The sequence below is a fragment of the Bombus affinis genome, chromosome 1 (genome assembly GCF_024516045.1).
Source record: "Bombus affinis isolate iyBomAffi1 chromosome 1, iyBomAffi1.2, whole genome shotgun sequence".
NCBI lineage: Eukaryota > Metazoa > Arthropoda > Insecta > Hymenoptera > Apidae > Bombus > Bombus affinis.
Genome location: NC_066344.1, coordinates 14,618,519 through 14,644,605, shown reverse-complemented (window position 1 = coordinate 14,644,605; position 26,087 = coordinate 14,618,519). Strand labels below are relative to the sequence as shown.

The 26,087-nt window shown below is 29.9% G+C and overlaps 3 protein-coding genes and 1 long non-coding RNA gene across 10 annotated transcripts; 2 read left to right on the top strand and 2 right to left on the bottom strand.

Moving 5' to 3' along the window:
- The first annotated feature begins 1,630 nt into the window (after window positions 1-1,630).
- LOC126928788 (ras-related protein Rab-8A-like) lies at window positions 1,631-11,172 on the top strand. Its single transcript, XM_050744563.1, has 5 exons — window positions 1,631-1,835; window positions 2,678-2,738; window positions 6,786-6,924; window positions 7,108-7,311; window positions 8,093-11,172. The coding sequence occupies exons 1-5, from the start codon at window positions 1,712-1,714 to the stop codon at window positions 8,213-8,215; spliced, it is 651 nt and encodes a 216-aa protein (XP_050600520.1). The 5' UTR covers window positions 1,631-1,711; the 3' UTR covers window positions 8,216-11,172.
- LOC126928829 (uncharacterized) lies at window positions 10,444-12,044 on the bottom strand. Its single transcript, XR_007716949.1, has 2 exons — window positions 11,943-12,044; window positions 10,444-11,848 (listed from the first exon to the last, which is right to left on the bottom strand). It is a non-coding gene; the product is annotated as an uncharacterized LOC126928829 (long non-coding RNA).
- LOC126928261 (SH3 domain-containing kinase-binding protein 1-like) lies at window positions 10,941-24,020 on the top strand. 7 transcript variants are annotated; one of them, XM_050744104.1, is made up of 10 exons: window positions 10,941-11,089; window positions 16,200-16,416; window positions 16,566-16,991; window positions 17,094-17,298; window positions 17,411-17,745; window positions 17,844-17,945; window positions 18,092-18,189; window positions 18,275-18,464; window positions 18,615-18,733; window positions 23,878-24,020. In XM_050744104.1, the coding sequence occupies exons 2-9, from the start codon at window positions 16,258-16,260 to the stop codon at window positions 18,714-18,716; spliced, it is 1,617 nt and encodes a 538-aa protein (XP_050600061.1). In that variant the 5' UTR covers window positions 10,941-11,089; window positions 16,200-16,257; the 3' UTR covers window positions 18,717-18,733; window positions 23,878-24,020. The 7 variants fall into 7 exon arrangements, with proteins under 7 accessions (XP_050600061.1, XP_050600091.1, XP_050600231.1 ...); XM_050744134.1 differs by lacking the exon at window positions 23,878-24,020 and adding an exon at window positions 21,157-21,672; XM_050744274.1 differs by lacking the exon at window positions 23,878-24,020 and having other exon boundaries at window positions 17,438-17,745; window positions 18,615-20,368.
- LOC126928784 (uncharacterized) lies at window positions 23,661-25,995 on the bottom strand. The gene is made up of 4 exons (XM_050744549.1): window positions 25,608-25,995; window positions 24,555-24,701; window positions 24,242-24,472; window positions 23,661-24,025 (listed from the first exon to the last, which is right to left on the bottom strand). Exons 1-4 carry the CDS (start codon window positions 25,849-25,851, stop codon window positions 23,838-23,840), a joined length of 810 nt encoding a protein of 269 aa, XP_050600506.1. The 5' UTR covers window positions 25,852-25,995; the 3' UTR covers window positions 23,661-23,837.
- Window positions 25,996-26,087: the final 92 nt, after the last annotated feature.

The following is a 26,087-nucleotide window of genomic DNA, read 5'->3' as shown; positions in this document are numbered from 1 at the left end:
TTATTCGTAATTTTCAGAATAAACATGATAACGTAATAACGGAAAGATTCAAAATACTTTTGACTTATATTTCAAATGACAAAGATGATTTCAACCGTAGAAGCATTTTACTCATATACATTTAAGTTCGTTTAAATTTATTAATTTAATATATATTATTAAAATTTAACTTTAAATGAAAAGGCATAAATAAGACTATAAAAAATATTATGATACGTTAATTATTTTCTACCAAAGTATTTTCTATAAAGACTAAAAACTAATAAAAGCATCTTAATAATTATAACATTGTTTCTTTAAACAAATTTTTAAATCCAAGGTGTATACCATTGGCATATTTTAATCAGTATAATTGGAGTTTCGTACAAGCTTTATAAATTGATATATTTAATTAATTAAAGACATATTTTTATACTGCAGGAAGATTTTATGTTCAAATCGATACCGTATTCTGAGGAACAGATTTATAACTTATTACATATTAGTTATTATGCCTTTCATTTTTAATTAGTAAATGTAACGTATGTAAAATGATGAACTCTATAATCATCGTCCCCTATTTAATAATATTTTGGCATCATTTTTGTGCAAAAAAGAGTTATGCCATAAACTAACATGAATTGTTTATTCCACTAATTACTTTCAGTAATGTGTAGAATTATCGAATTATAGATACATACATTAACGTTGAAAAGTATTTTGTAATTTTTAATTACAACGTTCGAACTGTAATGATTTTATTCTTTGTAATCGTCATAGCTACATATAGTAGAATATTCTGACACCTATTAATTTTTAAAAGCCAATACGCAATAATAAAATCAGTATCTACCTGTAATTTTCAAATCATATAGAATTACAATATTTTGGTACTTTGATTATTTTGATCAATTCTGATATTCATATTATTATCGTACTTTTATTTAACCCTATGTATACTACAGATGATAGTTTTACAGTACAGATTCATCTTTTTACCAGACTTCTTGCAGTATCCTATCTAATTAAATGAAATAATTAATATTACATTTTTTCAATAGGATTTAGATTAAACTAGAGGCATGAAGGTGCGTGTCAGCTTATAATTATTACAATTTACTATGTTACGGTGATTTTTTTAAATAGTTGTAACAAATTTCTGTTTTCTACGTATATTGGATCGCAATCTTACGTTACATTCAATCATTTCCTTGGTAGTTTAAATTTTAGATCGTTACATTTCCTACAAAACCATCGAGTGTCCTAATGTTTCCGAACAGGAATGTAGATATTATAGTTTCTTAAGTAAAAGTTCCTTACGGTAAGTGCTTAAGTTTCAATACTTTCGTTATTGCTATATTGTTAATTAATATTTATAATCTATAGGCTTCACTATAGCGTAGTCAGCCTCCATAGGAAATGTATATATAAAGTATTTCTCCTATAATTATTAATTTATCTAGGTTGTTAAGATTCACATATTGTTATAGATCGGTGAAAGTGCAGGGAGAAAAGATCTTTTTCAATCGTAGCGTAATATTGTACGCATTTTCCTTTGGGTCAAAGGTTGTCGCGCATGACCAACGTGAAGTTGCAATTGTGAGAGCAGCTTTAACCGCACGAAGAAAAGCGCAGGCTTCGAATCGATCCTCCACCCCCAAAGTATCCAAAGAACTACCGCCGGCCGACGACTCTCTTGTCAACTCAACAACAGTTCAGTTCAAAAGCAAACATGGCGCTTGATTTCGCAGCCACTTACAAGGTTCTGGTGCTAGGTGACTCGAACGTTGGGAAAACTTGCATCGTGCACCGTTATTGTGACGAACGTTACTACGATACTTATATATCAACGATAGGTGAGACGCATCGTCGAAATCCTCGCGTATTACGTTCGTGTTCGATATATGCTTCGACGGTTAAGAATTAATAAGCTGATGGATCGCTGTAAAACAAGCTGTTTACGATAGTTTTATGAAGCTATTGCGACTACCAATCGAATTGATAACACCGATGATAATGAAAATCCAGTGATTTCAAGTTAGAGGAAAGAACAGACCCCGTTGATGTTATATTTCGATCCTTCAGCTGTAGAGCTTGTTGACAAGTACATATTCTTACTTTCTAGACAATTTTGTTGCCGAAAAATCTATTTATGGTTACCTTTAGCAATATAATATGTTCCTACGTATAACGGTTCCATGGTGTTTTATTTCACATTCACATTCTATTTATATTTGCATAGATATTCAACATTCAAATTTAGATATTTATGTATTTATTTTCGCGTCTGCTTGCCTTTGCTTAAGGAAAGAAACGATAAGCGAAATAATTTTATTGGAAAAATTATCACGATAAAGCGATATTTTAGAAAATAACTGTTTAACGACATCAATCAGCTGATTGCAGGGAAACGAGTCTTCCCCAATAAGAATCTTTAATATATATATAATATGAATGAAGTTGTTTTATCACGTTTATTATAATGGGGTGAAATTTGTATGATTTATTAGAACATACAATATCAAATTAAAATTTTAAAATTGGTATCTTTTTTTTTGTCAATATTGCTAACGGGACATTTTCCTTATAGTTATGTAGATCATTTTTGTTATACGAATTTCATAAATAATGTTTGACTAATACATACTTAGTAAAGTAAAAGTCTGTTTTGTGGTTTTTAAGAATAATGAATCAACAGGTATCGATTTCAAGCAAAAAATAATTAACTTGGATGGAACGCCAATTAAACTTCAAATTTGGTGAGTTTCATATTTTTATTTATCCTATTTGTTATGTAAATATTATGTGAATTATATGAAAAGCGCGTATATTTATATTTTTCCGAAATATAAATATAACGTGTTTTCTATTAAAATCAATTGATAAAATTAATTCATCGATAAAAGTCAATGAATTTATGTGCTCCATTACATTATCGTGATATTTTTAATCCTTATAACATATAATATAAAGGTTAAATCTTTTATTATAAATGTATTACCCCTAGTCGTAAACATAGTATATAAATATAACTTTTAATTCTGTAAATATAAAATTATATATAAACATTAATATTATTAAGACCACTAATAATATAAAAGTGTTTGAATTATTGAAACAGCAGTAAAACAATGTAGTGCAAATTCGTATATCCCATTTTCTGCACATGTATGTACGTATATATATAATTTCATTTTGTTTCGAATTACGAAAGAATTTACACTGATATCATAATGAAATACGATATATATATCCATTCGAGAATTCTGCACACTTATATGTATTAAAACTGTTTAATTTTCTATTTTATTGTAATTTTATATTCTACAATAACACATATTAATAATTGATATTAATTGTAAGGGTAAGGGAAAAGAAAATCAAAGGATATTCTGTAAATAATATACAAGACTTTGCTTTGTTAATCTCCGTAAAATAGTATAGTTATGTTAAGTACGACAGTCGACTGTTAAGCAATACACACTCGTCTGTATCTCGAGAACGAAAGTTCTTCCGAAATGAAACAAAAAAGAAATGAAAGATGGAAAATGGAACAATTGATCAGCTACAAAATACCATATTTCCTTTTCAATATGATTGAAGGATCAAACGAACTTACCTGTTAGTGAAGTCCAATCGTAATTACATATCTGAAGAGTTTCGTTCAAAAAGATTACACGTCGTTCCGTTTCCGTTCTCTAGATGTCACAACATTGCCTAAACGAAAGTGACTCATTCTTGTTACATATATTACATAATAAGTTCGTTTGATCCTGTATGTCTCGTTCTCTAGATTATAGTTGTTCAAAAACAGTAACTTTAAGATATTTCTTTCTTTCTTTTTATTATCATTATTTATTTGATATGAGTTTTTTGCATTCCTCTTTGGTCATAGTCCTCATTTGAATATCACAGGTCTTACAAAAATAATTATATGTATATATATATATATATTTCTTCTTTGAGCTTCTCTTATCCTATTAAGCTTTCGAGATCGCCGTGTGGCGTGTCGAGTGCGCTGAGAAGATTTTTATATCAACTTCATCTTCCTCTCAGGCTTATCCAAAGAGGATAAAAGTTTGGATAAAGATTTGGATAAAGGTAGCAATTATTCTGTAAATGTTTGGTTTTCCCTAAATACTCGAATAAAGTAGACGCCACACATGGTTCTGACTTCTCTGCGAACATTGGAAGACTAAGTATTGGTTATTGAAACGATCTGATGCTGAGGATTTTATCAGTTCTAGAGACTGGAGTATTTTTTTCAGCAATCTGTCCGATTATATCCCCTATATTATTGACTTTGTGCTGCTTAACTATGGGCCGTGCATGATACTATTAGTATCGCTGTTTTCTACGCTAGTTTTTTCAACGTTAAGTCGTTTAATCAGTGCAGACTCTGCATATACTTCAATACGAGTGATGTATCCTTTGTAAAATTGTATTTCGACTAGATATCGTTTTTTCTTTTATCTATTTATTTTTAATTCACGAGTCTGTTGTCCTCTCTAATATTGTTTTGCGTAATTAGAGAGATCGGTGATCTGTGTGAATTCAGTATGCCGTATCGCCTCTTTCTCGTATCACATGTTTTGTCTTTGGTTTGAAGAGTTCTAGGTATTTTTCTTTTTACAGAATTTTTCCCACGGCCAGAATGACGCCTCGTATTGTCCCAACGAAGAGTTAGGTTAACATTGTTTTTATAGTTTGGTTCGGTATACCGTCGATTACGAAGGCTCGACCGATAATTCCCCTGCCATCGCGGTTACGTGAACCGCTTTCGAACATTTTACTGTTTTACACGGTCACAATAATAGTTTTGGATCGGATTCTTGAAAAGAATCAGATCTGCTATGAGAAGAGACTCGAAGGATACCACAAACGCTATCTTGTTTAATCTCTATCGTGGTTCTTAAAATTAGAGCAAATGGTGAAATTCACAAATCCTTCGTTGTATTGATGTAATGACACGATGAATGGCATGGCGATGAATTTCCATCGACGTAATGTTTTCCGCGGTTAAAAACTTCTCATCCTTGCGCGTTGATTGGATCTCGTTGATATCGTATCCATATTCAGTCTCGCTCTAAATGATACTGTGTCGAGTAAATTTATCGAGATATTTGGCATGTTTAATAAAGAATGTAGCTGCAAGATGAGTGCTCACACGGGGCTGTAACTCTTCTCGTTCTCGAGATACAGGGGAGCGTTTTTATCAGTGTTACTTATCAGTCGACTCTCGTTATTTACCTAACTATTATAGTATTTTGTGTCGATATGAAAGCATTCTTGTAGTGTAACATCGAAATTCGTATACGGAAATCTGTAAATTTAATAATCTCTAAATTGAAAATTTAATAATCTCTAAATTGAAAATTTAATAATCTCTAAATTGAAAATTTAATAATCTCTAAATTGAAAATTTAATAATCTCTAAATTGAAAATTTAATAATCTCTAAATTGAAAATTTAATAATCTCTAAATTGATAGATTGTTATGTTTTGTTATTATGCTTAAATAATATTAAATTATCTTTTATATACGTGTAAGGGTATTCTTCTCGAAAGAAATTTTATTAAATTATGTTGGACTATTTGCACGGTTTAAATTAAACTTTATAAATCGGAATTATACATATTTATTATTTTTATAAAAATGATATTAATTGGGTATTTTTAAATACCGACTGCTATAGCCATAACTTATCAACTATTATTTGTTATTGTTAATTAGCTTAAGTGACCCTACGTAAATTTTTCCATACCTGTGATTATCTTTTTCAAATATGTCATTTTCATTCAGAACGATAATAGATATTAAGGACCATCTTTTACGATCGACATTGCAAGTGGAAAAAGTAACGAACTCGACAGATCGTTATCACATTTTGATTTTCTACAATTTTTGAAAATTTCTTTAAGCAATATATTTGAAACTTCTATCTCGTACTACATATACACGCTAAAATATATACGTGAAAACATACACGTTAAAATGTATATCCGAGTTGGATATACATATATATAAATCAATCCAACTGCTAAATCTAGAGTAACATATCTAGAAATATATAGTCATTTTCAAGGACTGCAAGTTCAGGCAACCTGTAATTGATTGTAACACATTCACGGATACATCGAATACAGTACTCTATGGCATAACGTTAACACATTGTTGACCAGCTACTTTACTGACAAACTAACGCAATAATCGATGATTATGCTTTATCCCAAAATCAATGCATATCAGCGACAATTTTATTCAAAAAATTATGCGTGTCATCTGTTACCATCGTATTAAAATAAATTGATATACCAATAATAACAAGTTCCATTAACTTTATTTGTACACAATTTAATTATACTCATGTGGCCATACTCTGGCCGAGGCTGTGGAAGCGAATATTTTGCATTATAAATTTGCAAAGAGATGAACGATAATTTACATAATATGTGTTCGTACGATCTAATATTTTCTAACGTTTCCATACGACGATTACGTATAACCACCTTTACGTATGTTGGCATTGATTTTCACAAGATTTTATCAATGTAATCGCTTCTCATAATGTTTTACTTGCCTCGCGAACTTCATACCTATATTTTGCTACTTTTTACGTATTACTGTTTGCCATACTGCTCATCAATTTTCTATCGTTCATCGCTGCTTAACAATGTGTTAATAACAATGATAATCTACCGCAAAATATAAGCATTGCATACGCTAACTTATTATTATACGATTAATTGTTACTACACGATGTCTCTATCAATCACTATTATTAATATACTATCGACTTCTTAAGGGATACTGCTGGTCAAGAGCGATTTAGAGCGCTAACAACAGCTTATTATCGCGGTGCCATGGGTATCCTTCTGATGTATGACGTCACTAGCTTAGAAAGTTTCAATCATTTATCCTACTGGCTACGAAATATTCAAGAAGTAAGAATACGAGATAATATTTCGTTAATAATCCTGTTTGCTGGAATACAAAGTAAAAAAAGAAAAGATAAAAAAGAAAAAATAGAAAAGAAAAGAAAAGAATAGAAACCACACAGTTTTACTTGAATTTCGATAGACATTTGATAAAAATGGTGAAAACTCTTGAATGCTTTTTCTTTGCAGAACGCCTCGCCAGATGTAGTGAAGGTAGTTGCAGCAAACAAATGTGACGTTACCGCGCATAGAGCTGTTGATGCGGAAAGGGGGCAGAAAATAGCCGAGAATTTCGATATGCCTTTCTTCGAAGTGTCTTGTAAGGAAAATATAAACATCGAGGAAGCTTTCCTTACTTTAGCTAGAAGAATACGAGAGCAACGAGGACGTCGGGTATTGTTGTTCTTTTCAGATATATGCGTGCTTTTTGTCATATATATAAAATATATTCAATGTACGTAAGTTTCATCGTTTAATTGACGATGAGAGGATTGAACGTGTTCCGTTATCGACGATTCGTGGAACTTTGAAATGTCTGTCGTTTTACGTTATTTTAGTAGGATTCGTTACATAAAAAAAGGTAAAAAAGAGAGTGTGAAAATTATGCAATCGTTAGTTTCTTTGCCTAATCTTTTAAAATTCATACACAATCTCAGGACTATTTTATCTTGTTTACCTTTTTTTTTCTTAATTAAAATGTAAAAATTTTTATGATGCAAGTGATACCAAATAAGCGCATGTGGTCCTATTTATATCGTTTGAAATTATAATAAAGCTACGGAAACGGTAGAAAAATAAAGGAAAAAAACATGCGATAAAAACTAAATATCAATTCATTTACAAAAAACGAGCTGGGCACATTTGATGGGCTAGATAAATACGAATTAAATTCTCCCCTTAAATTTAATTTCTTCACATCGTACTACACGATGTACTGAAATTAAAAGTGAGTCGAATTTATTTTCCAAATTAGAGAAAAGTATAGTATACGTTTTATTATGATTGTGAGTCATAGCTTTTAAATACAGGAAACGCGATGATCCGAATGATAATAATTATCGTATCGTGGTAGGAATTCGCGTAAAATGCATCATACATGTACATATATATATATACGATTCGTTAATTTTTAATTGAAATAAAAGATATTTATGAACGAATTGTTGAATTTCAGGCTAGTTTGTTCGAAGCTTCCGAAAGGGAAGGAGCCAACAATATAGTTATGTCCGAAGAACGGTCTCACGTCTCGGTTTCGGTTTCCGTCCCTTCTGCTGAACCTTGGAGGTGCGCATGTTAGTTGCTATAATTATGGAGAATAATATCGAGACACGATATATTTCGAATATCGATAAATACGAAGTATCTGCTCCGGACAAGATTTTATCTTTTATGATTACGCACAAAAATAAAAGGAGGAGAAGTGCGTTATTTCAATATATGTAAGTGTAGGATAAACTCTGGTAAGTTCGTGATAACCTCAACATTTTTCTATTAGCTGTTAACATTCGCGTACGTTGTGGCCGAATCAAGGGCGTAACTGTCTACCAACTTAACCTATTAATAGCGTTTTTTGCAACTATTTCATTTTCTGTACAGTGTACATATTTATTTGAGCTTTATTGTCGTAACTAATAGCGTACATTACATAGGGAAAGATCGTTTGTTCCTTGATGTAGCGGTGCATTAAGAACGTGCTATCAACTAAAAGTAAGATTCATTTTACTGAAACTTATCGGTTTCGTGGTAATTAGAAAAGAAATAAAAACTTGGTTACTATTACGTTTCTAATATTTTAATTAGTTTCTAAAGCAGCAAATAAATGCTATATATATGTATAAACAAGTAGCATTAATTATATTAAAAGTTACACTAATATGCAATCCTTTTTTAGGACAAAGAAACACTCTGTTACCTCGTCACACTGGTTTCAGTCAATTGATCTTTAGCACGACATAAACTAGAACACTGACGCTATGTGTTAATTGTTTATTTTACTAAATTGAAATTTAATTAAATTTCGAACGAATTAAATTTTGTGCTAGCGGCGAGTGAAAAAATATCACGAACTAAGCAGAGCTTATTTTACTCACTATGAGATTTACAGCGATGTGAACGGATTTGTCGAGTAAAATTTTACGAAAGGCAGATGTCGCGAGCCTCGCAGAGGCAAGGCTAGAAGATGAGAAAGCAAGAGATAGAAAGAGATTTTTGTATCGAAGGCTAGATATTACATGTACGTCTACGGTGTAGCTAATGACTTGTCACTTGTCACAAATACTTCAAGCCATATTGCAAATATTATCGTGAATTTTGCACTATTCCTTTTCTAATGGTTTTAAAGCGCCGAACAAGTGATACAATTCGTTGAACGCATATATCGTTCGCGCTAATATTCGCGTTAATATACGATTGTACGTACTGCGTATTAACGAGTAGAGCAATGCAAATCGTATACATAACAAGAGCACAATTATATATGTACTATGCTAAGCGTTATTGTTATTACTGAAAAGAGAGAGAGACTCGTACTTTACATCAACTTATATATGCTCTGACGTTGTAAGAACTTTACGTGCCCTACTAAAAAGCCGATATGATTATTTCATTTTTGACAAATTATTGAAACAGCCACAAATTAACTTTGATATACACGTGCACGATAGAAGAACCCATTTGCAATGACAATGTTTCCAGCTGCAGTGAATAACGAACAGTTGTTCGCTGTTGTGAATCGTCAGGGCAACTTTGAAAATGGTTGATAATGAAATTCGCGTGTGACTGTTTAAATAAAAGACGAAATAACATTGTGACATCTATGGGTCGGTCACGATCATTTCTCACGGGAGGAAACGTAAGAAACACCCATCAAGCTTTTGTAATAATCAATAACGTTCATGTGAAATTAAAGAGGCTGAAGCACTTAATAAATTTGCGATAAAATATGTATGACGTTCGTTCATACTAACCAGTGAAACATACGGTGCAACTGTACAAGAAAAACGTTTTATAACATTTTAAACACAGTCCTATTATATTAAATATACTATGTTACAAATTGCTTCTTAGCAATAATTTTGCACAATTTTACTCGTAAGTTTTACTCAAACTAACTGCTGATCTTTTATGACATAATTGTAGTTTCAAAAGTTTCCAGAATTGTTTTTCTTCGTTCGTGCCACATTCAGTTGTGCGTTGTGCGGAAAATCGTGCGTGAAAACTTGTTATCGTCGTTGATTCTCTGATTTAACGATTGATTAACCCTCGGATGCCAAAGCACACGACACCACAGCCAGTCATTTTTCTCCCATACACATACGTACGTACATATATAGCTTCTGGCCCTCGTTTCTTTCGTTGTTTTATTGATAGCAAGATTATATATTTATATATTATTAAAGGTATTAATATTTAACATTATTTACATATACTTATATAAAATTAAATTATATAGTATTTGTAACGCAATTTTTTCAAGGAATTTCCTTACTAGATAAGAACAGGAAGACACAAATAACAGAGCGAATGTCATTCATAAATGTTTTGCATATTCATGAAAATTACGAAACTTACAAAACTATAAACCACGATATGCAACAACAATCGAGGACGCTATACAACTATCCAAACTATATCGAATAACGACAATTATAAATACGTATAATTGTTTGATTTCGTTCGCATTTCAAATCTGAAATGACTCGATCGCGATCGGCCGAGGGTTCAATCGAATTTATTTACAAATTACAAATAATACATTTGAAAGTCACATATATGCGCAACTATCGGATATTACAAGCTGCATGCAGTACATATGTATAATATGTACTTACGAACATTTGGATAAACTCGCTTAACGTTCACACAAGGCCTAAAGTAACAGATACCGATGTTATTGATACAGTATCTTCCTGTTGCTTCGAGCATTCGCACGATCTTATTCGCGTAAGACGTAAGACATACATAGATACTTTGTTTAAGCGTTTAATATCACAATCGCCACCATAAAACGGCACGCATACAAAAAAAATGTGGACATTGCCAACGCTATTAACCGAGGACCATTGCTTTTCCATTAATGAAGAGGCATGTGTGATTTGTAATTGCATCGAAATCGGACATACCGACATACAGACGTTCGATGTACTTAAGGATTTGATTTCAAGGAAAAAAGGTAGTCACTTTAAAATATATTAAGATTACGATCGAAAGGCTCATAACGATATCGGTTTACGATAAATAAATTGATGGAAATAAGTCATTTGTTTCTTTTTTTGTTTGTTGACAAAGCTAAACATTAATAACATATTCCAACAATGAAGTCGAACAGTTCAAAAGTTAAGAGATTTATGACAAAATATATGTTCCTCATTTTCCAGTTTGTCTATTTCCAGACAAGAAAAAATAATAGTCTTTAATGTTTCTTTAATACGTATCAATTTTTATATGACAAAATATGCGTTATATTACATAACCTTTATAAATGTATTTATAATTATACACCATAGAAGCATCATATTTAATTAAATCGCGGAATTGCGTACCTCGTGACAAGGACTTTTAACAACAGATTAATCTTCACTCGACACTGAGCATTTTTTATAATATCGCAATATATACCATTATCGTTGTAAGTTTCACTGCTAACTACTAGAATACGTTATTATTTAAAAGTTTGACAAGAGTCGTTTTTGTTAAGTCGCACAATTATTGCAAAAGGTGTGCCACTTTAAATCCTTTAAAAATTATTATCAATTATTATTTCTTGCATTTGTGAGACAATCTAAGATGAAAAATGCATCAGATGCATGTAACGTGCAACAATATATAAAAGTTAATATATTTAAAATGTATTATCTGTTATAATATCTATTAGGTGAAACAAATCTTTGTTTGGATTCCATTTGTTTGGTTGTATCCAGAAAATATGAATCTGCATAAATATATAAAATATTCACAAACTAATAATCACCTTATTCGTTTTAACGTAAAGTGTAAACATGGGAATTGTATTCGAAATACAATACCTTTCAACTATCTCCCTCAAAACTGTCTCTTTGAATCGCTGCTCTTTTACTGAAATTTCATATCACATTTTCTCGTGTCTCACCGCTGAATTGCCTTTTGATCTGAATCGTAAGAACAGTTGTATGTTATTAATTATTAACAACAGAATCAAATGTTTTTTCTCGAATGATTTGTGATGAAAGCTAAGATACGCTACTAAAATGCACTAAAATTTGAGAGGTTAGTTTTATTGGAAACAAATACAAATGTAATTTAGTTAATTAATAGTCAATTAATAACTTTAAAAAGTACGATGTACATATTATCGAGCATGAAAGGGGGTAAAGTTTGTCCGATCAAGTATTGATTTTTCGCATAGATTCTGCCCTTTACAATGTTCCGTAAGAAAAGATCTAGAAGCGTTAGGTTGCATCACGTTCGATCGATGTCGTTACGTTGAGGAATCTAAATACGGGAAAATATATTCGCAATATTCGTAAGCCGTCGTTTCTCTTTCTACTTACAAGATAACGTACCTCAAATGTTATTCCCATGTTTTGACTTCGCATCTATAAAGTGATTGACAAAATGCAAAATGTAAAGTACAGCTTTACTATGAAAACCGTGCCATTTATTTTCACGATTAATTAAAGAATGAATGCCCATTAGTTGAACATGCTTTTATTAACAGCATGTAAAGTTCACCTGTTTCTCAATTTTCTCAATTAATGCGACTTGATAATCACTATGAGAACAGCTGGCGGATTCGACTCGTAGAGTTAACAATGAAATAATGTACAGGAAGTAGAGAACGAAAAATACATGTGTACGTGTCATGTGTATGTATTGTAGCGCTTCGTTTGAACACGCGCAAGCAAAAATGCATTTTAGGTGGCGATTTTAATTGTTAAATTTATTCGCATAGGATCGTACAGATAACGAGAAGGATTAACACTGAATAACGTTAACACGATTTGTTCGAAATCGGCATTGTATTATTCTACGTGCAATAGCCAAGATATTCGTATGAACGATAGAATTATATAATATATATTTTAGAATAATGCATCAACTCATTGATATTTAATCGGTGTAGAAGCACGATAATAGCACGCGCAAGTATCGTATAATACTTCTATAGGTGCATAGATATACAGTCATTGTCTTGACTTAAGATCACTATATTCCCCGTTTATGCTGTTAAAAACAAAATAAAGCCTTCGTTACGCCTACAAGCAATTAGATATAAAAAAGAAGAAATGGAATAGAATATGTACACTCACGGAAACGAAGATTTGAAATCACGTGGAAACGAACGATGAAAACGATTAATGCGAAATTTAATAAATATTATGCCTTCAAAGCCCATGTACGATTATGGTTTGATATATTGTCAAATTCATCGTTAGATTTCCAAAGTTGCTAACAAATTTGCCGCGTATGTCGAAATCAATGTTTTTCATTGTACATACATACATACATACATGCATACATGCATACATACATACATACATACATACATACATACATACATACATACATACATACATACATACATACATACATGCATACATACATACATACATGCATACATACATGCATACATGCATACATACATACATACATACATACATACATACATGCATGCATACATACATACATACATACATGCATACATGCATACATACATACATACATACATACATACATACATGCTTACATATAAACAATAGAGAATGTAAAAGAATTCTTGTTGTAGATCGTTAAATTTGGTCATCGACCAATCAATCTTACACGTGTGCATGGTTTCTTCAGTTATGTAGAATATCGTTCTATTTTATTATTCTTGAAGAAGTCTGTTTTAATTAATCCAAAACATTGCCTTCTTTTCAAAACTTAATTCCTTATAAGCTACTCGTTGTTAACATTTCCTGTTCTACACCTCTTATAGTTCTTTTGTCGTATGTATAATATTGAAATTATAATACTCGCATTAATATTTGGAGTTACAATGGTATGCAAGTTCCTGAGATAGAATTTCCATTTTATATACCAAAAATAATATTTGAAACAATTTTAAGTAATATCATTTAACTATACAACAATGTTTGTTTGTTCTATTGCTTTTTTTTTCTTTTCTTGTACTTGCCATATGCCTATACAAGGTATATTAATTAAAATTCGTTTAGAAATCGCTTTTACGATATAGACTGAAAAATCTATTTGATTTGGAAACCTTTACCCGCGACTATATATTTTCATTGCTTTATAAAACAGAAATTGTTTAATTATCTCTCTCGTATTTGAAAGCGAGAGTATCATACATGTAATTGGTTTAAGCCCGATGCAGATAAATAATGCGATGTTATTACAATCTTATGGTGATGGGCGTGATACCGCGCTGTGCGCTTTGACAGATTTGTATTTTCGATAATGCAATACACACGAGTATATTATTGAGAAATATAAGGTGTTCCAAAAATTTCTCTCCTTCTTTATCTGCATGTAAATAATTTTTTAGTAAAATACAAAATCGCTGATTTCCATCCAAAGTTTGGTCAAAGTCAATATTTTACTTACGACAAATACACTCGCTTATATGTCCATATTTTGTTAGGAAATATATATTCCGAAAGAAAACCTTCCTCTCCGACTTCTTACAAAAATATCTTCCTTCTCAATTGGCCGAAATATTTGTTTAAGGAAGGAATAAAAACAAAAAAGACAATTTTTACTTGTCACATAAAAATTCTTCTTTCTAAGATAAACTTTCTTTTATTGATGTCCATTTTAAAATAGTAAACTTTTTTAGATACACTTATTTGATATTTACTATAAAGAAGTTTTCTTAAGATATCTAGGAACTAAAATAATAAAAAATAGAAGAACTGCTTTCAAAAAATATTTTGTCCATTCACCAAAAATATAATCAATGAGAACATTTATTACACGTTTCCTTTATCAGTACACACCTTATTATTAGCGATAAGAATATCTCGTATGTTTTGTTTGAACAGTTTGATCGATAATTTTGGTCTACGAATATATATATATATATATATATATATATGTACATTTATAATTTTTAAATTCATAGAAGCAACTGTGCAACTTAATATCTGATTCAATCATAAAATCGTATATATATACCCTTTATCTACGATTAAGAATTTCTTCAATACCTTTACCAAATATCGTTAATATTTCAGTTGAAATTAGCTTCTACGGTAAAGTTTAGCTTACGCGTCCAAGTTAAATTTGTTTTACCTATTGTATCAGATAACGTTACTATGTAACGTTTTATAAAATGACCTCGTTACATATGATTAAAACGTTAGATACATAGGAAACTTTGTATGCGCTCTGCGCATATCTGACTGATACGTGAGGATATTTATTGTCCAATGGTAACCGATTTATATGAATCAGTCGCTTAAAAATATACAGCAAGGTATATAACTTTCTAGACGAATGTTCTCTTTTAAACACATGTAAATACTCACGAGAAATGTGATAAGCATCGATAGATAACCTACATCTACAGAAAGTGAAATATCTAGATCAATGGTAAATACATATGAAGCAACGATCATAATTCAGTTAACAGCGTCTTTTATGAATTACCAACGTGTTCGTAAATCTTGAACATCTCTTGGAGTAATGGCCTACTCATTGATGGGCTTCACACATAGCGAAAATGAATCATAAATTGCTCGGCGCGTTCTTTGAGTCAGCGATAGGTTAGCATGCGCACCTTACACTACACATAAATTGCATCTTGAAGTTCACTTGAGCTTGGAGTCCAAGATGGCCGCGATGACAGATATATCGAACTGTTAACCGAATATGGGATACGCCTAAATTTTCAGTTTACATCGACACATCTCTTAGACACTATAATACAATGAATATAATAAATACGTGCAGTGATATGAAAGGTGGAGGATGCACGAAGAACAAATGACTTTTACGGACGTGCAGTTTGTCTTAACTCATACGTATGCTACGTTCTGTGTTCAGTCTGCTTTTTCACAACGAGTAATTTGTTCATTTGCAACAAGAACTCGTTACAAGGAGAACGACTAGAGATTTCACCCTTAACTGCCCACGTAAATAAATTAACCTATCAAACTTTTATTCGAGAAAAAGTGACTTAATTCAAGAGTTCGTATTCTGTCATTTATATGTCATTCGTGTGCTCTGTTTATCTACATCTACATGTAAATTTATATGTATCCTTGATGTTTTTAGTGTAAATTAGTTTGTATTTCTTGCAGATATAAGGTTGTGATATTTATGTGTTAAAATATTCAAGCTACTGTTAGAATAAAAAATATGGAGGCAATTGTAGAATATAACTATGAAGCACAAGAACCTGATGAATTAACTTTAAAGAAAGGAGATGTTATTACTGAAATTAAAGTTATGTTAGGTGGTTGGTGGGAAGGAACTTTAAGAGATAAACGGGGCATGTTTCCTGATAATTTTGTCAAGGTAACTTTTCATTCTTTTACTATTAATATATTTTCTATGTGGTGCTTGTACAATATTTGAAAGATAAGATTTATATACATTTCCAATGTAGAAGAAATATTGGTGTAAAATTTTTATATATTAATATAAATAATTATAATCAAATATAGGTATTGGAACCTTTATCAAGTGGAACGGTTGGAAGTACAGGAAGTGGAGGAAGCGAAGGAGCTGGTAGTGCTAAATCTGAAGATGTCTCCTTAAAAAACGGCGGATCTAAAAGACGATTTTGTAAAGTGCTTTTTAATTATGAACCATGTAATAAAGATGAACTAACTTTAGTACCCCAAGATTCTATAGAATTTTTGGGTGAAGTAGAAGAGGGATGGTGGAGAGGTAGACTTAAAGGCAGAGTTGGTGTTTTTCCATCAAATTTTGTTTCTCCTCCAGTTTATGAAGAATCTGATAAACACAAAGATCAAGAGAGCAGAAGGTTGTGTAAAGTACTTTTTCCTTATGAAGCTGCTAATATAGATGAATTGACATTAAACGAAGGAGATATAATAACTCTTCTATCCACAAATGCTTCAGATAAGGTATTGATTACTTAAATCGAGTGTTATTGGTTTCTTATGAATAAGTTTTGAAAACTATAATTTGAGAATTTTCATGTCATGAGTATGAAAAATAACTTCTAGGGATGGTGGATAGGAGAATTAAATGGCCAAGTAGGCTTATTTCCTGATAATTTTGTTGAAGTAATAAATGTCCCATCCGATCATCAAGATCATGAACAAAAACTTAAGGCATCTATGAAGTCCATTACAAAACATTCTCATCAAATAAAAAAGAATGGAAAAGTGCACACTAGAAAAAGTTTGGATGTAAAAGATCTACATGCAGGTATCTAATGTTTCATTCTAATTAGTTAACAAAAATCATATAAAATTTTAAACTATAAATAAAATCGTTTATTTTGCTATAAATTGTTGAAATTATTATACTTTTACCACAGATGTAACTAAGAAAACCATATCAACAGGAGCATCTTCTACGACATCAACTTCTCCAGGAATTGGAGGAAGTGGTGGAGAAAGGAAAAATATAAGTGGACATTCAATTACCTCGAATTTAAAACGTCTTGTAGCTGATGTTGGAACTAATAATGGTAATGGAAATACAAATATAGCTCTGGGTGAAGAATTAGATGGTGTAGAACGAGGAGAAGGTGCACCGCTTTCGCATTTAACAGCTTCTCGAGCTAAAGCACCCCATCGACGTCCACCTTCTTCACAACGTTTAAGACGCCACGTTACTGGACCACCAATTACCACAACCACTACGACACCTGTTAGTGCTCTTGGCTCTATTTTAGTTTTTAGTATATGTGTCGGTAATATCTAAAATGTTAGTACTTCTTAAAATATGTAATTTTCTACTCATAATAGGAAGATAATTTAGCAAACGGTAATGCAGACATTATATTAGAACAATTACGGGAAGAAGAACCTGAAGGTTTGGCTGCAAAAGCAAGAAGAAAAGCACCTTGGGTAATTCCATTTATATATTTTATTCATGTACATATGTATCTTCCATATTCATCTATATACAAATTTTGTAATAATAAATATAATAATTTTCCATGATTATACTCATATGAACATGTAATGTATTTTATGTTGACTATCATTTCTAGGTAGAGGAATTAAAATTGAACCAATTGGAAAGGAGAAAGATTGTGTCCGTGGATCGTATTGATAAATCCGAAGAAAAAAAAGAACGTCCCAGTTCACGGTAAAATTGCATTTTTCAATAAATGCTTATGATGGTACGAGTATTAAGTTTTTAATTTGTATATAATTTTCCGATTTTAATGTAGAGTATTAATGACGACAAATGTTGCTGATTGTATTAATAAATTGGAAGGGGAAAGTGAAGAATGTAGACTGAAGGATAAAGGTCAAAGCCAGAAATGTGACACATCTTCACATGTTGAACAAATCTCATCTACTCCTGGGACTCCTCCTGCTTATGTTCCATTTGCGCTTTACAATCAACTACTAGAAAGGGTGAGTATAGTAAGAGAGTTAGTTATTAAATATTTAAAGTTATTAAATATTTTCCATGTATGTTTAATTCGTATTAATTTGTAATATTTTGTTCCACAAATATATGTAATATTTGTAATTACTAATTAAATTGAAACTTACACGAAACAGGTTGTTGCCTTAGAAGAAAAACAAGCAATGTTACAACAAACAATGGGACAAATTTTGGAACAATTTGTACCTCCTGTCTCTTCAATCAACAGCCCTGATTAATCAACACAAATTCTACAGTATGTCTTTTCATATAAAATGCTGCTAAAATCTCAATTTCATTTTCCATTATAAATATCGTCGAACAGTAGTGTATACTTACTGTATAATTTTTAGAATTATTCATTCTAGTAGCGGCATTTTTAATTTGTTTCGCTAATGTGGTAACAGTATTTATTTAATTTGACTAAGTAAAATATTCCATATATCATTCCTTCCTTGAAGAAGCATTTTTTCAATTTACGTCAGTTTATCTTATTTCACTATAAGTATTTTATTTGTTACTTTCATATTATTTTTAATAACATCTCAAAGTTTCTAAAACATATGTAATATAAATTTTCCAAATCTTTCTATATCTATTAAAGGATTATTAGCTTCATTACTTAATTAAAGTAAAAATACAGCATATTTAGTAATGGATACCTGATATAGAGGATGAATCAATAAGAATTACCACCTGAAATAACTTGTTATCTACTGACTTTATTTAAAAAATGATTTAAACGAAATTTTTGTATTCGAGAAGATTTTGGTCAGATGAATATATTTCGATTTCTGATTTTCGATTTTAGAATGTTTTAAATGACACTGCATTTTTTATTAACATCCTGTTGTAATCTGTTTGAGAATTTGAATAATTGACCATCCATACAGAGCTTGTTGAGTTCGAGATGCAGTTACGTTTCATAAATTTTCGTTTCATTTGAGAAACTCAAAGTCACTTTAATATTTCAAAAAATCAAAATACATTCTCAAATACACCAAATTTTATTTCAAACACTTTTTGATAAAGTTAATAGATAACGAGTCAGGTGTATATAGAGATTTATTTTAAAACATTTAAAACATTTTAAAATTAATATGTATATCTTTCTAATATATTTCCTTAAACTGTATCTCAAAACTATAGGAGTATATTTGTACTTAAATTACTAAATCAGTAAAGACTATGCATTTTATATTTTCGTTAAAAAGCTGCCTCGCATTTATAACATAATACTAATTATTTTTAAGTCCATTAAATAATTCAAGTGCCAATATATTTAATTTTCCTTTGCATAATTTTATAACTCTACCATAAAAACGTTAATACTATTTAGTTTCCAGAAAAAATGCATTAACAAAGTATTAAATATACCTATTTAAAATGAAATAAGTTTAATATAACTTAAAATGGTGCTACATGATGAAATACTTGTGATACTTTATATCACGTATTATAATATGACTAAATGAGGCAGCAAACTATGAATAATAATTTTTATCCTAAATGAAATAGAGTGACAAGATACATTAAAGCTCACTTAAAAAAACAAATTATATTAATAACTTTGTTCCATATAATCACAAAACTGTTGAATATTTCAAATCTTTTTATTTTTTTAAATGAAGGAAATTTTAAGTATAGAATGAGATGGTTAAGGATACGTGTATGAAATAAATACAAGCAAAACAATATTTAATTTTTTACATCAGTATTATCTAAAAAGAAAAAATAGCAGGTTTATAATATTTCCTCCGATTATAATCACATTATTTCAGATTATACGTTAGCTATGTGCAAATATGTAAATACCCAGTATCGTAAATGAGTTGAAGAAAACAGTAAATTCCTATAATAATTTGCAAATGAACTACTAAATATACAAAAATTCTAGTCTAAAAGAAACAGATTGCAGTGATTAAAGGATTCAAGTGCCAGGGCCAATGAAACTAACACTGTCACTATAAATGTCGTTGTTAATAAGTATATCTTTCAAAAAGTAATGATTTCACTGTACTTCTCATTAGATTTATACTAATTTTTGTCTCTTTCTTTTTCACAAAATTGTTCTAAAATTTAATAGATATAAATTTCTTCTAAATATTTTAATTTAATGAAAACTTAATAAACATTATGTTTTAATTACAATATCTTTATAATCCTTTTATTTATATCTTCATTATATCTAGAACGTTAGTACTTTTATTGTCTGAAGATACTATTTTTATAGTTTTCTTTTATATAGTTTACAGCTAAACTACAAATTATATCATTACATTTTGAATGATATCCAATGTAATATATAAATTAGAGTATTAGTATTGTACAAAATTTTTACACATTTCAGCTGAATGTAGCTTATTTAAATGGGATGTAATTATAAATAAGTGGGATGAAATAGTTATAAAATATAGAATATTTCTTTTGCATATGAGAAGAAAGACACTAGAAGATGTTAAATTTTGGCAGCTTTAGATTTATATGTACTTTCTTTTGTTTGTTTATTTTTATATGAAATTTGTTTATTATCACGAACAATACTATTATTATTAGTATTATTATTATTATTATTATTATTATTATTATTATTATTACTATTACTATTATTATTATTATTATTATTATAGTTAATTGTCGTTAATTGTATACAGGATGCATATCTGTATTTGTTTACAGAATTTATATCAAGAACAATTTCATCTAGTAGAAGAATTTGTATAATTATGCCATGAGTAAAAAATTTTCTCTCAAAATGTTTGCATGTAAATCAGAAATTGCAAAATATTTACATGAATTATTACATGAACATTATAATTATCAGTGTGTTACAATTCATTGAAGAATTTTAGATTATGCTTACAATGCAATAGACCCTATCTGAAAATATCTTTCATATAGCGTCTATCCTTAACTACAATACAAAAGCACAAACTTGTTGCATAATAGGATTCAAAACATTGTTTTCATGTACGTATTTCTTAATAAATTGAGCTGACGTTTTACATTGATCATATTTAAATAAAATTGTTGTCATATGTTTCTCTGCAATATCTATTACTGTACATAAGGAGATAATGTATATTTTTATGTATTATATGGATATTGTGTTAAGTATATTTGATTTTTCACCCATTATGTCGAACAAGTGAAGTAAATGAATACAATGCAAAATAAATAACATTGAATTGGTAATTTGGATTTGGATCTGGAAATTTAATTTCAACAGTTATACAAGCCACGAGTAATTTTCAAACTAGTATTTTTATTGTATATTCGCTAGTTTTTATCTTGTTTTATATCTTTGTAAAAATATTTTTAAAAGGATATGGAAGAGTTATGTTACTTGTTATAATTTTACACAATCGATTTGATCTAAAAACAGCTTAGCATACTGACCACATTTCAGAAATGTTCAGTAATTGACTCCATACAAAAAATATCATTAATAAATCCTTTTATACTTTTATATATTATCACAACTGAAAGATTAATGTAAGATTTTTATGTAAAAAAACGTTTGAATTTTACAAAATGACAAGACTTCTATTCGCAAATCTAAATTTCATACATCATTGCAAATTAACGATATGTGACAATAATAGTCCTAAACGAAAGCAAGAAAATTTTCCAAGTTCGTGCATAATATTAATAATATTTTACTATTATCACACAATAGTTATTTTCAAGTCCATGATAAAATAAAGATTTGAATTATAGCTAAGTGAAATATATGTTCAAGTTACGAAATAATTACTTAAATACAATAACTTTGATAAAGAAAAACGTTGTCTTCCTTTAGTAACGAATATTATAGACTATATATAGGCTATTTACTACATTAATCGTCAAAGCAACGATCTTTCAAATGGACTAACACCTGTATGGTATTAACGTGCATTTTTTTATAAATGAAGCTGTAGATAGAAACTTACTTACATATAAAATATTTTTAAATATATGATGCATTACACGCATTAAAAATGAGTATTTCCATTATTAACATGCATATGTCGAAATGTTTTAGTCATTTATAGAATGCAAGGTAATTGTTTCAAATTAATTATGCATATATCATGTATCATGGAAGATAAATTTTGTTGGAATGACAAAGAAATCATGTACTTTTTCTTACTACTGTTATTATTATTATTATTACTATTATTATTATTATTACTATTATTATTATTATTACTATTATTATTATTATTATTATTATTATTATTATCATCATTATTGTCTACAATCTTTACTTTCTGTTTGAAGAATGTAAATGATAACTAGTAATTTGTGAAGCAAGAGATTAGAATGCATGTTGTATTTTGTTTCATTTTTTAAATTTGGATTGTCTAATAATTTTGATACGAGTATGGAAATGAGTAAGTAAAAATTATTTTATCTTGGCCGCTTAATGTACATGCATATGAAATAATATATATTAAATTATACATAAAATTGCAGATTAAATAATATATATTTTCTTCTATTATAAATACAATACCTATTAAATATTTATTGATGGAGAGTTTCAGCATACATATATTAAGATAATTTACTATTCGAATGAAATGTAGATATATATTATTTGAGTAACATGTTGGAACCCGATTTTTTTAATTTATTATTAATGCTTGTATTAAAGATTATTAAGCAATGAAACTTTGACATAATCAAATTGTTATTATTACGATATACACACACATACACACACACATGTATATATATTATTTTCGAACCCTATTAAAACCACAAATAAAGGATCGATACATCTTAATGGTTTTAAGTCTTAAGTAATCAGCTTAGAAAGCATGTGATAGATAATAAGTAAATAATTGAAATAAGCACAATTTTTAAAGGTTAAATCCTAGAATTGTATACGTGTATATAATCAACAAAGAGTGAGAATTATATTTTTTCTTTCGTATCGATCATTTTCAGAGCAATTCAAATGTAAATAATTTGTTAGGAAAAACTTTTTTCTGCTAGTAATGAATATCATACTTGTAATCACGTATTAAACTTATGTATATAATTAGTATTTGTGTTTTTAATGCATCAACTTATCCTTTTCATTTGATGTGTTTTTAACAACAAAATAGTACAACTCATTGCTTTCTCTTTTGTACATTTTATACTCACAGTTATATTAATATCGGAAGTTTTAAGTAACTTAATAATTAACATTTTATTTTCTGATCAAAAAATATTTATTTCGAATATTCTTTAATAAGTAGTACATTCGAATGTATGTATTAAAAGCATTTAGAGCATAATATATTATTTTATTTTAGCTTTTCACACATATATGTGTAGTTGAAACTGCTACCTATTAATATGTTTGCTTGTAAATTTCAAAGTTTCTAGCTATGCAAATATGAATAGATCGGTGAAATTTCACAGATAAAAGATAACACACTACCGCAAGGAACAACTTTCCAAAAAGGACCAAGTTGTAATTGAGGTGGTTGTACCAGAGTGACACATCCTTTTGAATGCGATGGTTGCCCCCTTCCCCATGCTCGATAATTAAAACATGAAAGTGGTTCGTCTAAAAATTGTATAATATTTTTATTAATCATACCGTATATAAGTTTTTCAGAACTTATAAAGAAGCGAGATATCACAGACTAGAATCCTTTTTAAACTAATTTTTTCTTAACCGTAAGCATCATTTTCTAATTCTAACCAATAATTCAAAAAAATATGAATTTACGTAAACGTTATGTGACAAAATTCTACCGTATACAAAGTTAAAATTAAATACCAAATTCGTTCATCCAAAATTTTCCATTCCTACGGTTACTGAGTCCGATAAAAGTAGGTGTGTTTGGCGAAATATATTTTGCAAGCCCGTTAGTACGTTCCTCGCTAATTATGTGAGCCAGCGATGCATTTATTTTTTGGCAAGCTGTTCGTGCTTGGCTGTAATTCAAGTTATCGCTCGAAAATACAAATATCCCTGTCCTAGGAACGCAGACCAGTGTGAAGCTAGATCCTACAATAAAAATAATTTGTATAAATTCCTATTACTTGCGACATGTCGATACTTTTATTCTTTATGTTTTTTTTTTTTTTACCAGTTGGTATGAAGCTGGGATACACGCTATAATATTTATAATTCTTATCCTTCACAAGCGTAGTAAAATTGTAAATCTCAGGACATTGAAGCGCTTGGCATATTTTCCTCGTTGTTTTACTTTTATTCTGAACGCCAATATTCAATTCTATGTGAACAGAAATAAAACTCTAGCACGCAGTTTTATATTATTACCGACAGACTGCTGATATTCATGCAAATTCACATTTTTATAAACGCAGCTGAAGGAAAATCTAAACAGTAATTTGTTTAATTCACCAAGAACAAATGTAACGACTATTATTTGAATACTTCATATATTTATACGTATTACGTGCATTCTGTGTATTTTTCGTTTGTATCCCGAAATTTTACATACGGTGACCGAGCAAACACCGGTATTAAATATTTAGCATAGATGAGATTTTCCAAAGAAATGCTGTATAAATCTGTCTAAAACGTGACTCTTCGTACGTGTGACACATCTTTTTATGACAAGTACGTGTATAACTTCCAGACTGAAATACATGCCGATTCAGTATCGTTAAGCATACATGCATACGATAAAAATTAAAGACACATAACAAACTGTTTTTGGCGAAACATAAGATACAACTTATGGTATAATTAATACCAGAATCGATTGTAGAATCGTTTTGCACCCGTTGCAAAAGCAAAAGAAAAAAACAAGAAAATAATCTAGAAACTATATAAAAATTGATATAGGAATTAGAATGAGAACGAAAATTTCGATTCATTGTAACAATTATTCGGATAATAAAAGTTCTACGTGAACATTTGAAGAAGCAGAATCGAAATCGTAATTGTTTTCAACCTTTGATAGAGTTATATTTTACGAAAGATTTCGTTTAATAAAGAATCGTACTTTTTCAGGAATTTACGCAAGACCCCACTTAGAATGTACTATTCCATGCCACAATACTTTTGTTTGTCACTGTAAATGCATAAACATACACAGTCGTCTAACTATTGATCACCGATTGAACACCGTGGAACATTACGATACGTTTCCAATCTGCGTCTTTCGTCTTACCATAGTCATCGTCTAAACCATAATTAAACGCCAAAGCCTTCTTCACCGAAGCGAACTTCCTGCACTCGTTCACATTTTCCACCGTTTTTCTTGAGAGTATTAACTGATTCGAACGGGCGTTAGATTTCATTAATTTGTAGTATGGCAACTGTCGTGAGTTAATTTCACAGTAATTATTGCATGTAATTAAATGTAATTCTAAACACGCTATCAAATATGTCAGAGTTACAATTAACTTTCTCATTTTTTAATTCACTGAAGAATCTTATTCGATTGAATGTTTACTTGAAAATGCATGATTTTTTTTGTACAACTGGGATACTCTTGGACAATCGGGAGACACAGACCGACGGACGAAGCAATTAACCTGTACGTCGACGCGATATGCACACAATAGAAACGGAATTTCGATTTACGCTGTCGACAGATTTCGAAGTTTTACTAGACTTTATGAAGATGATGAATTCGATTGAAAGGACG

Bases quoted from the DNA above. Each gene is read 5' to 3' on its own strand.
- LOC126928784 (XM_050744549.1), bottom strand. From the start codon at position 25,851: ATGAGAAAGTTAATTGTAACTCTGACATATTTGATAGCGTGTTTAGAA. The intron at 24,702-25,607 runs GTAAGACGAAAG...CTGTTCACATAG, and splicing joins TGGTTTAGACGATGACTATG to AATTGAATATTGGCGTTCAG. The intron at 24,473-24,554 runs GTAAAAAAAAAA...TTTTTATTGTAG, and splicing joins TCCCAGCTTCATACCAACTG to GATCTAGCTTCACACTGGTC.
- LOC126928788 (XM_050744563.1), top strand. From the start codon at position 1,712: ATGGCGCTTGATTTCGCAGCCACTTACAAGGTTCTGGTGCTAGGTGAC. The intron at 1,836-2,677 runs GTGAGACGCATC...ATGAATCAACAG, and splicing joins TACTTATATATCAACGATAG to GTATCGATTTCAAGCAAAAA. The intron at 7,312-8,092 runs GTATTGTTGTTC...GTTGAATTTCAG, and splicing joins GAGAGCAACGAGGACGTCGG to GCTAGTTTGTTCGAAGCTTC.
- LOC126928261 (XM_050744104.1), top strand. From the start codon at position 16,258: ATGGAGGCAATTGTAGAATATAACTATGAAGCACAAGAACCTGATGAA. The intron at 17,746-17,843 runs GTTAGTGCTCTT...TACTCATAATAG, and splicing joins CCACAACCACTACGACACCT to GAAGATAATTTAGCAAACGG. The intron at 18,190-18,274 runs GTAAAATTGCAT...ATTTTAATGTAG, and splicing joins AAAGAACGTCCCAGTTCACG to AGTATTAATGACGACAAATG.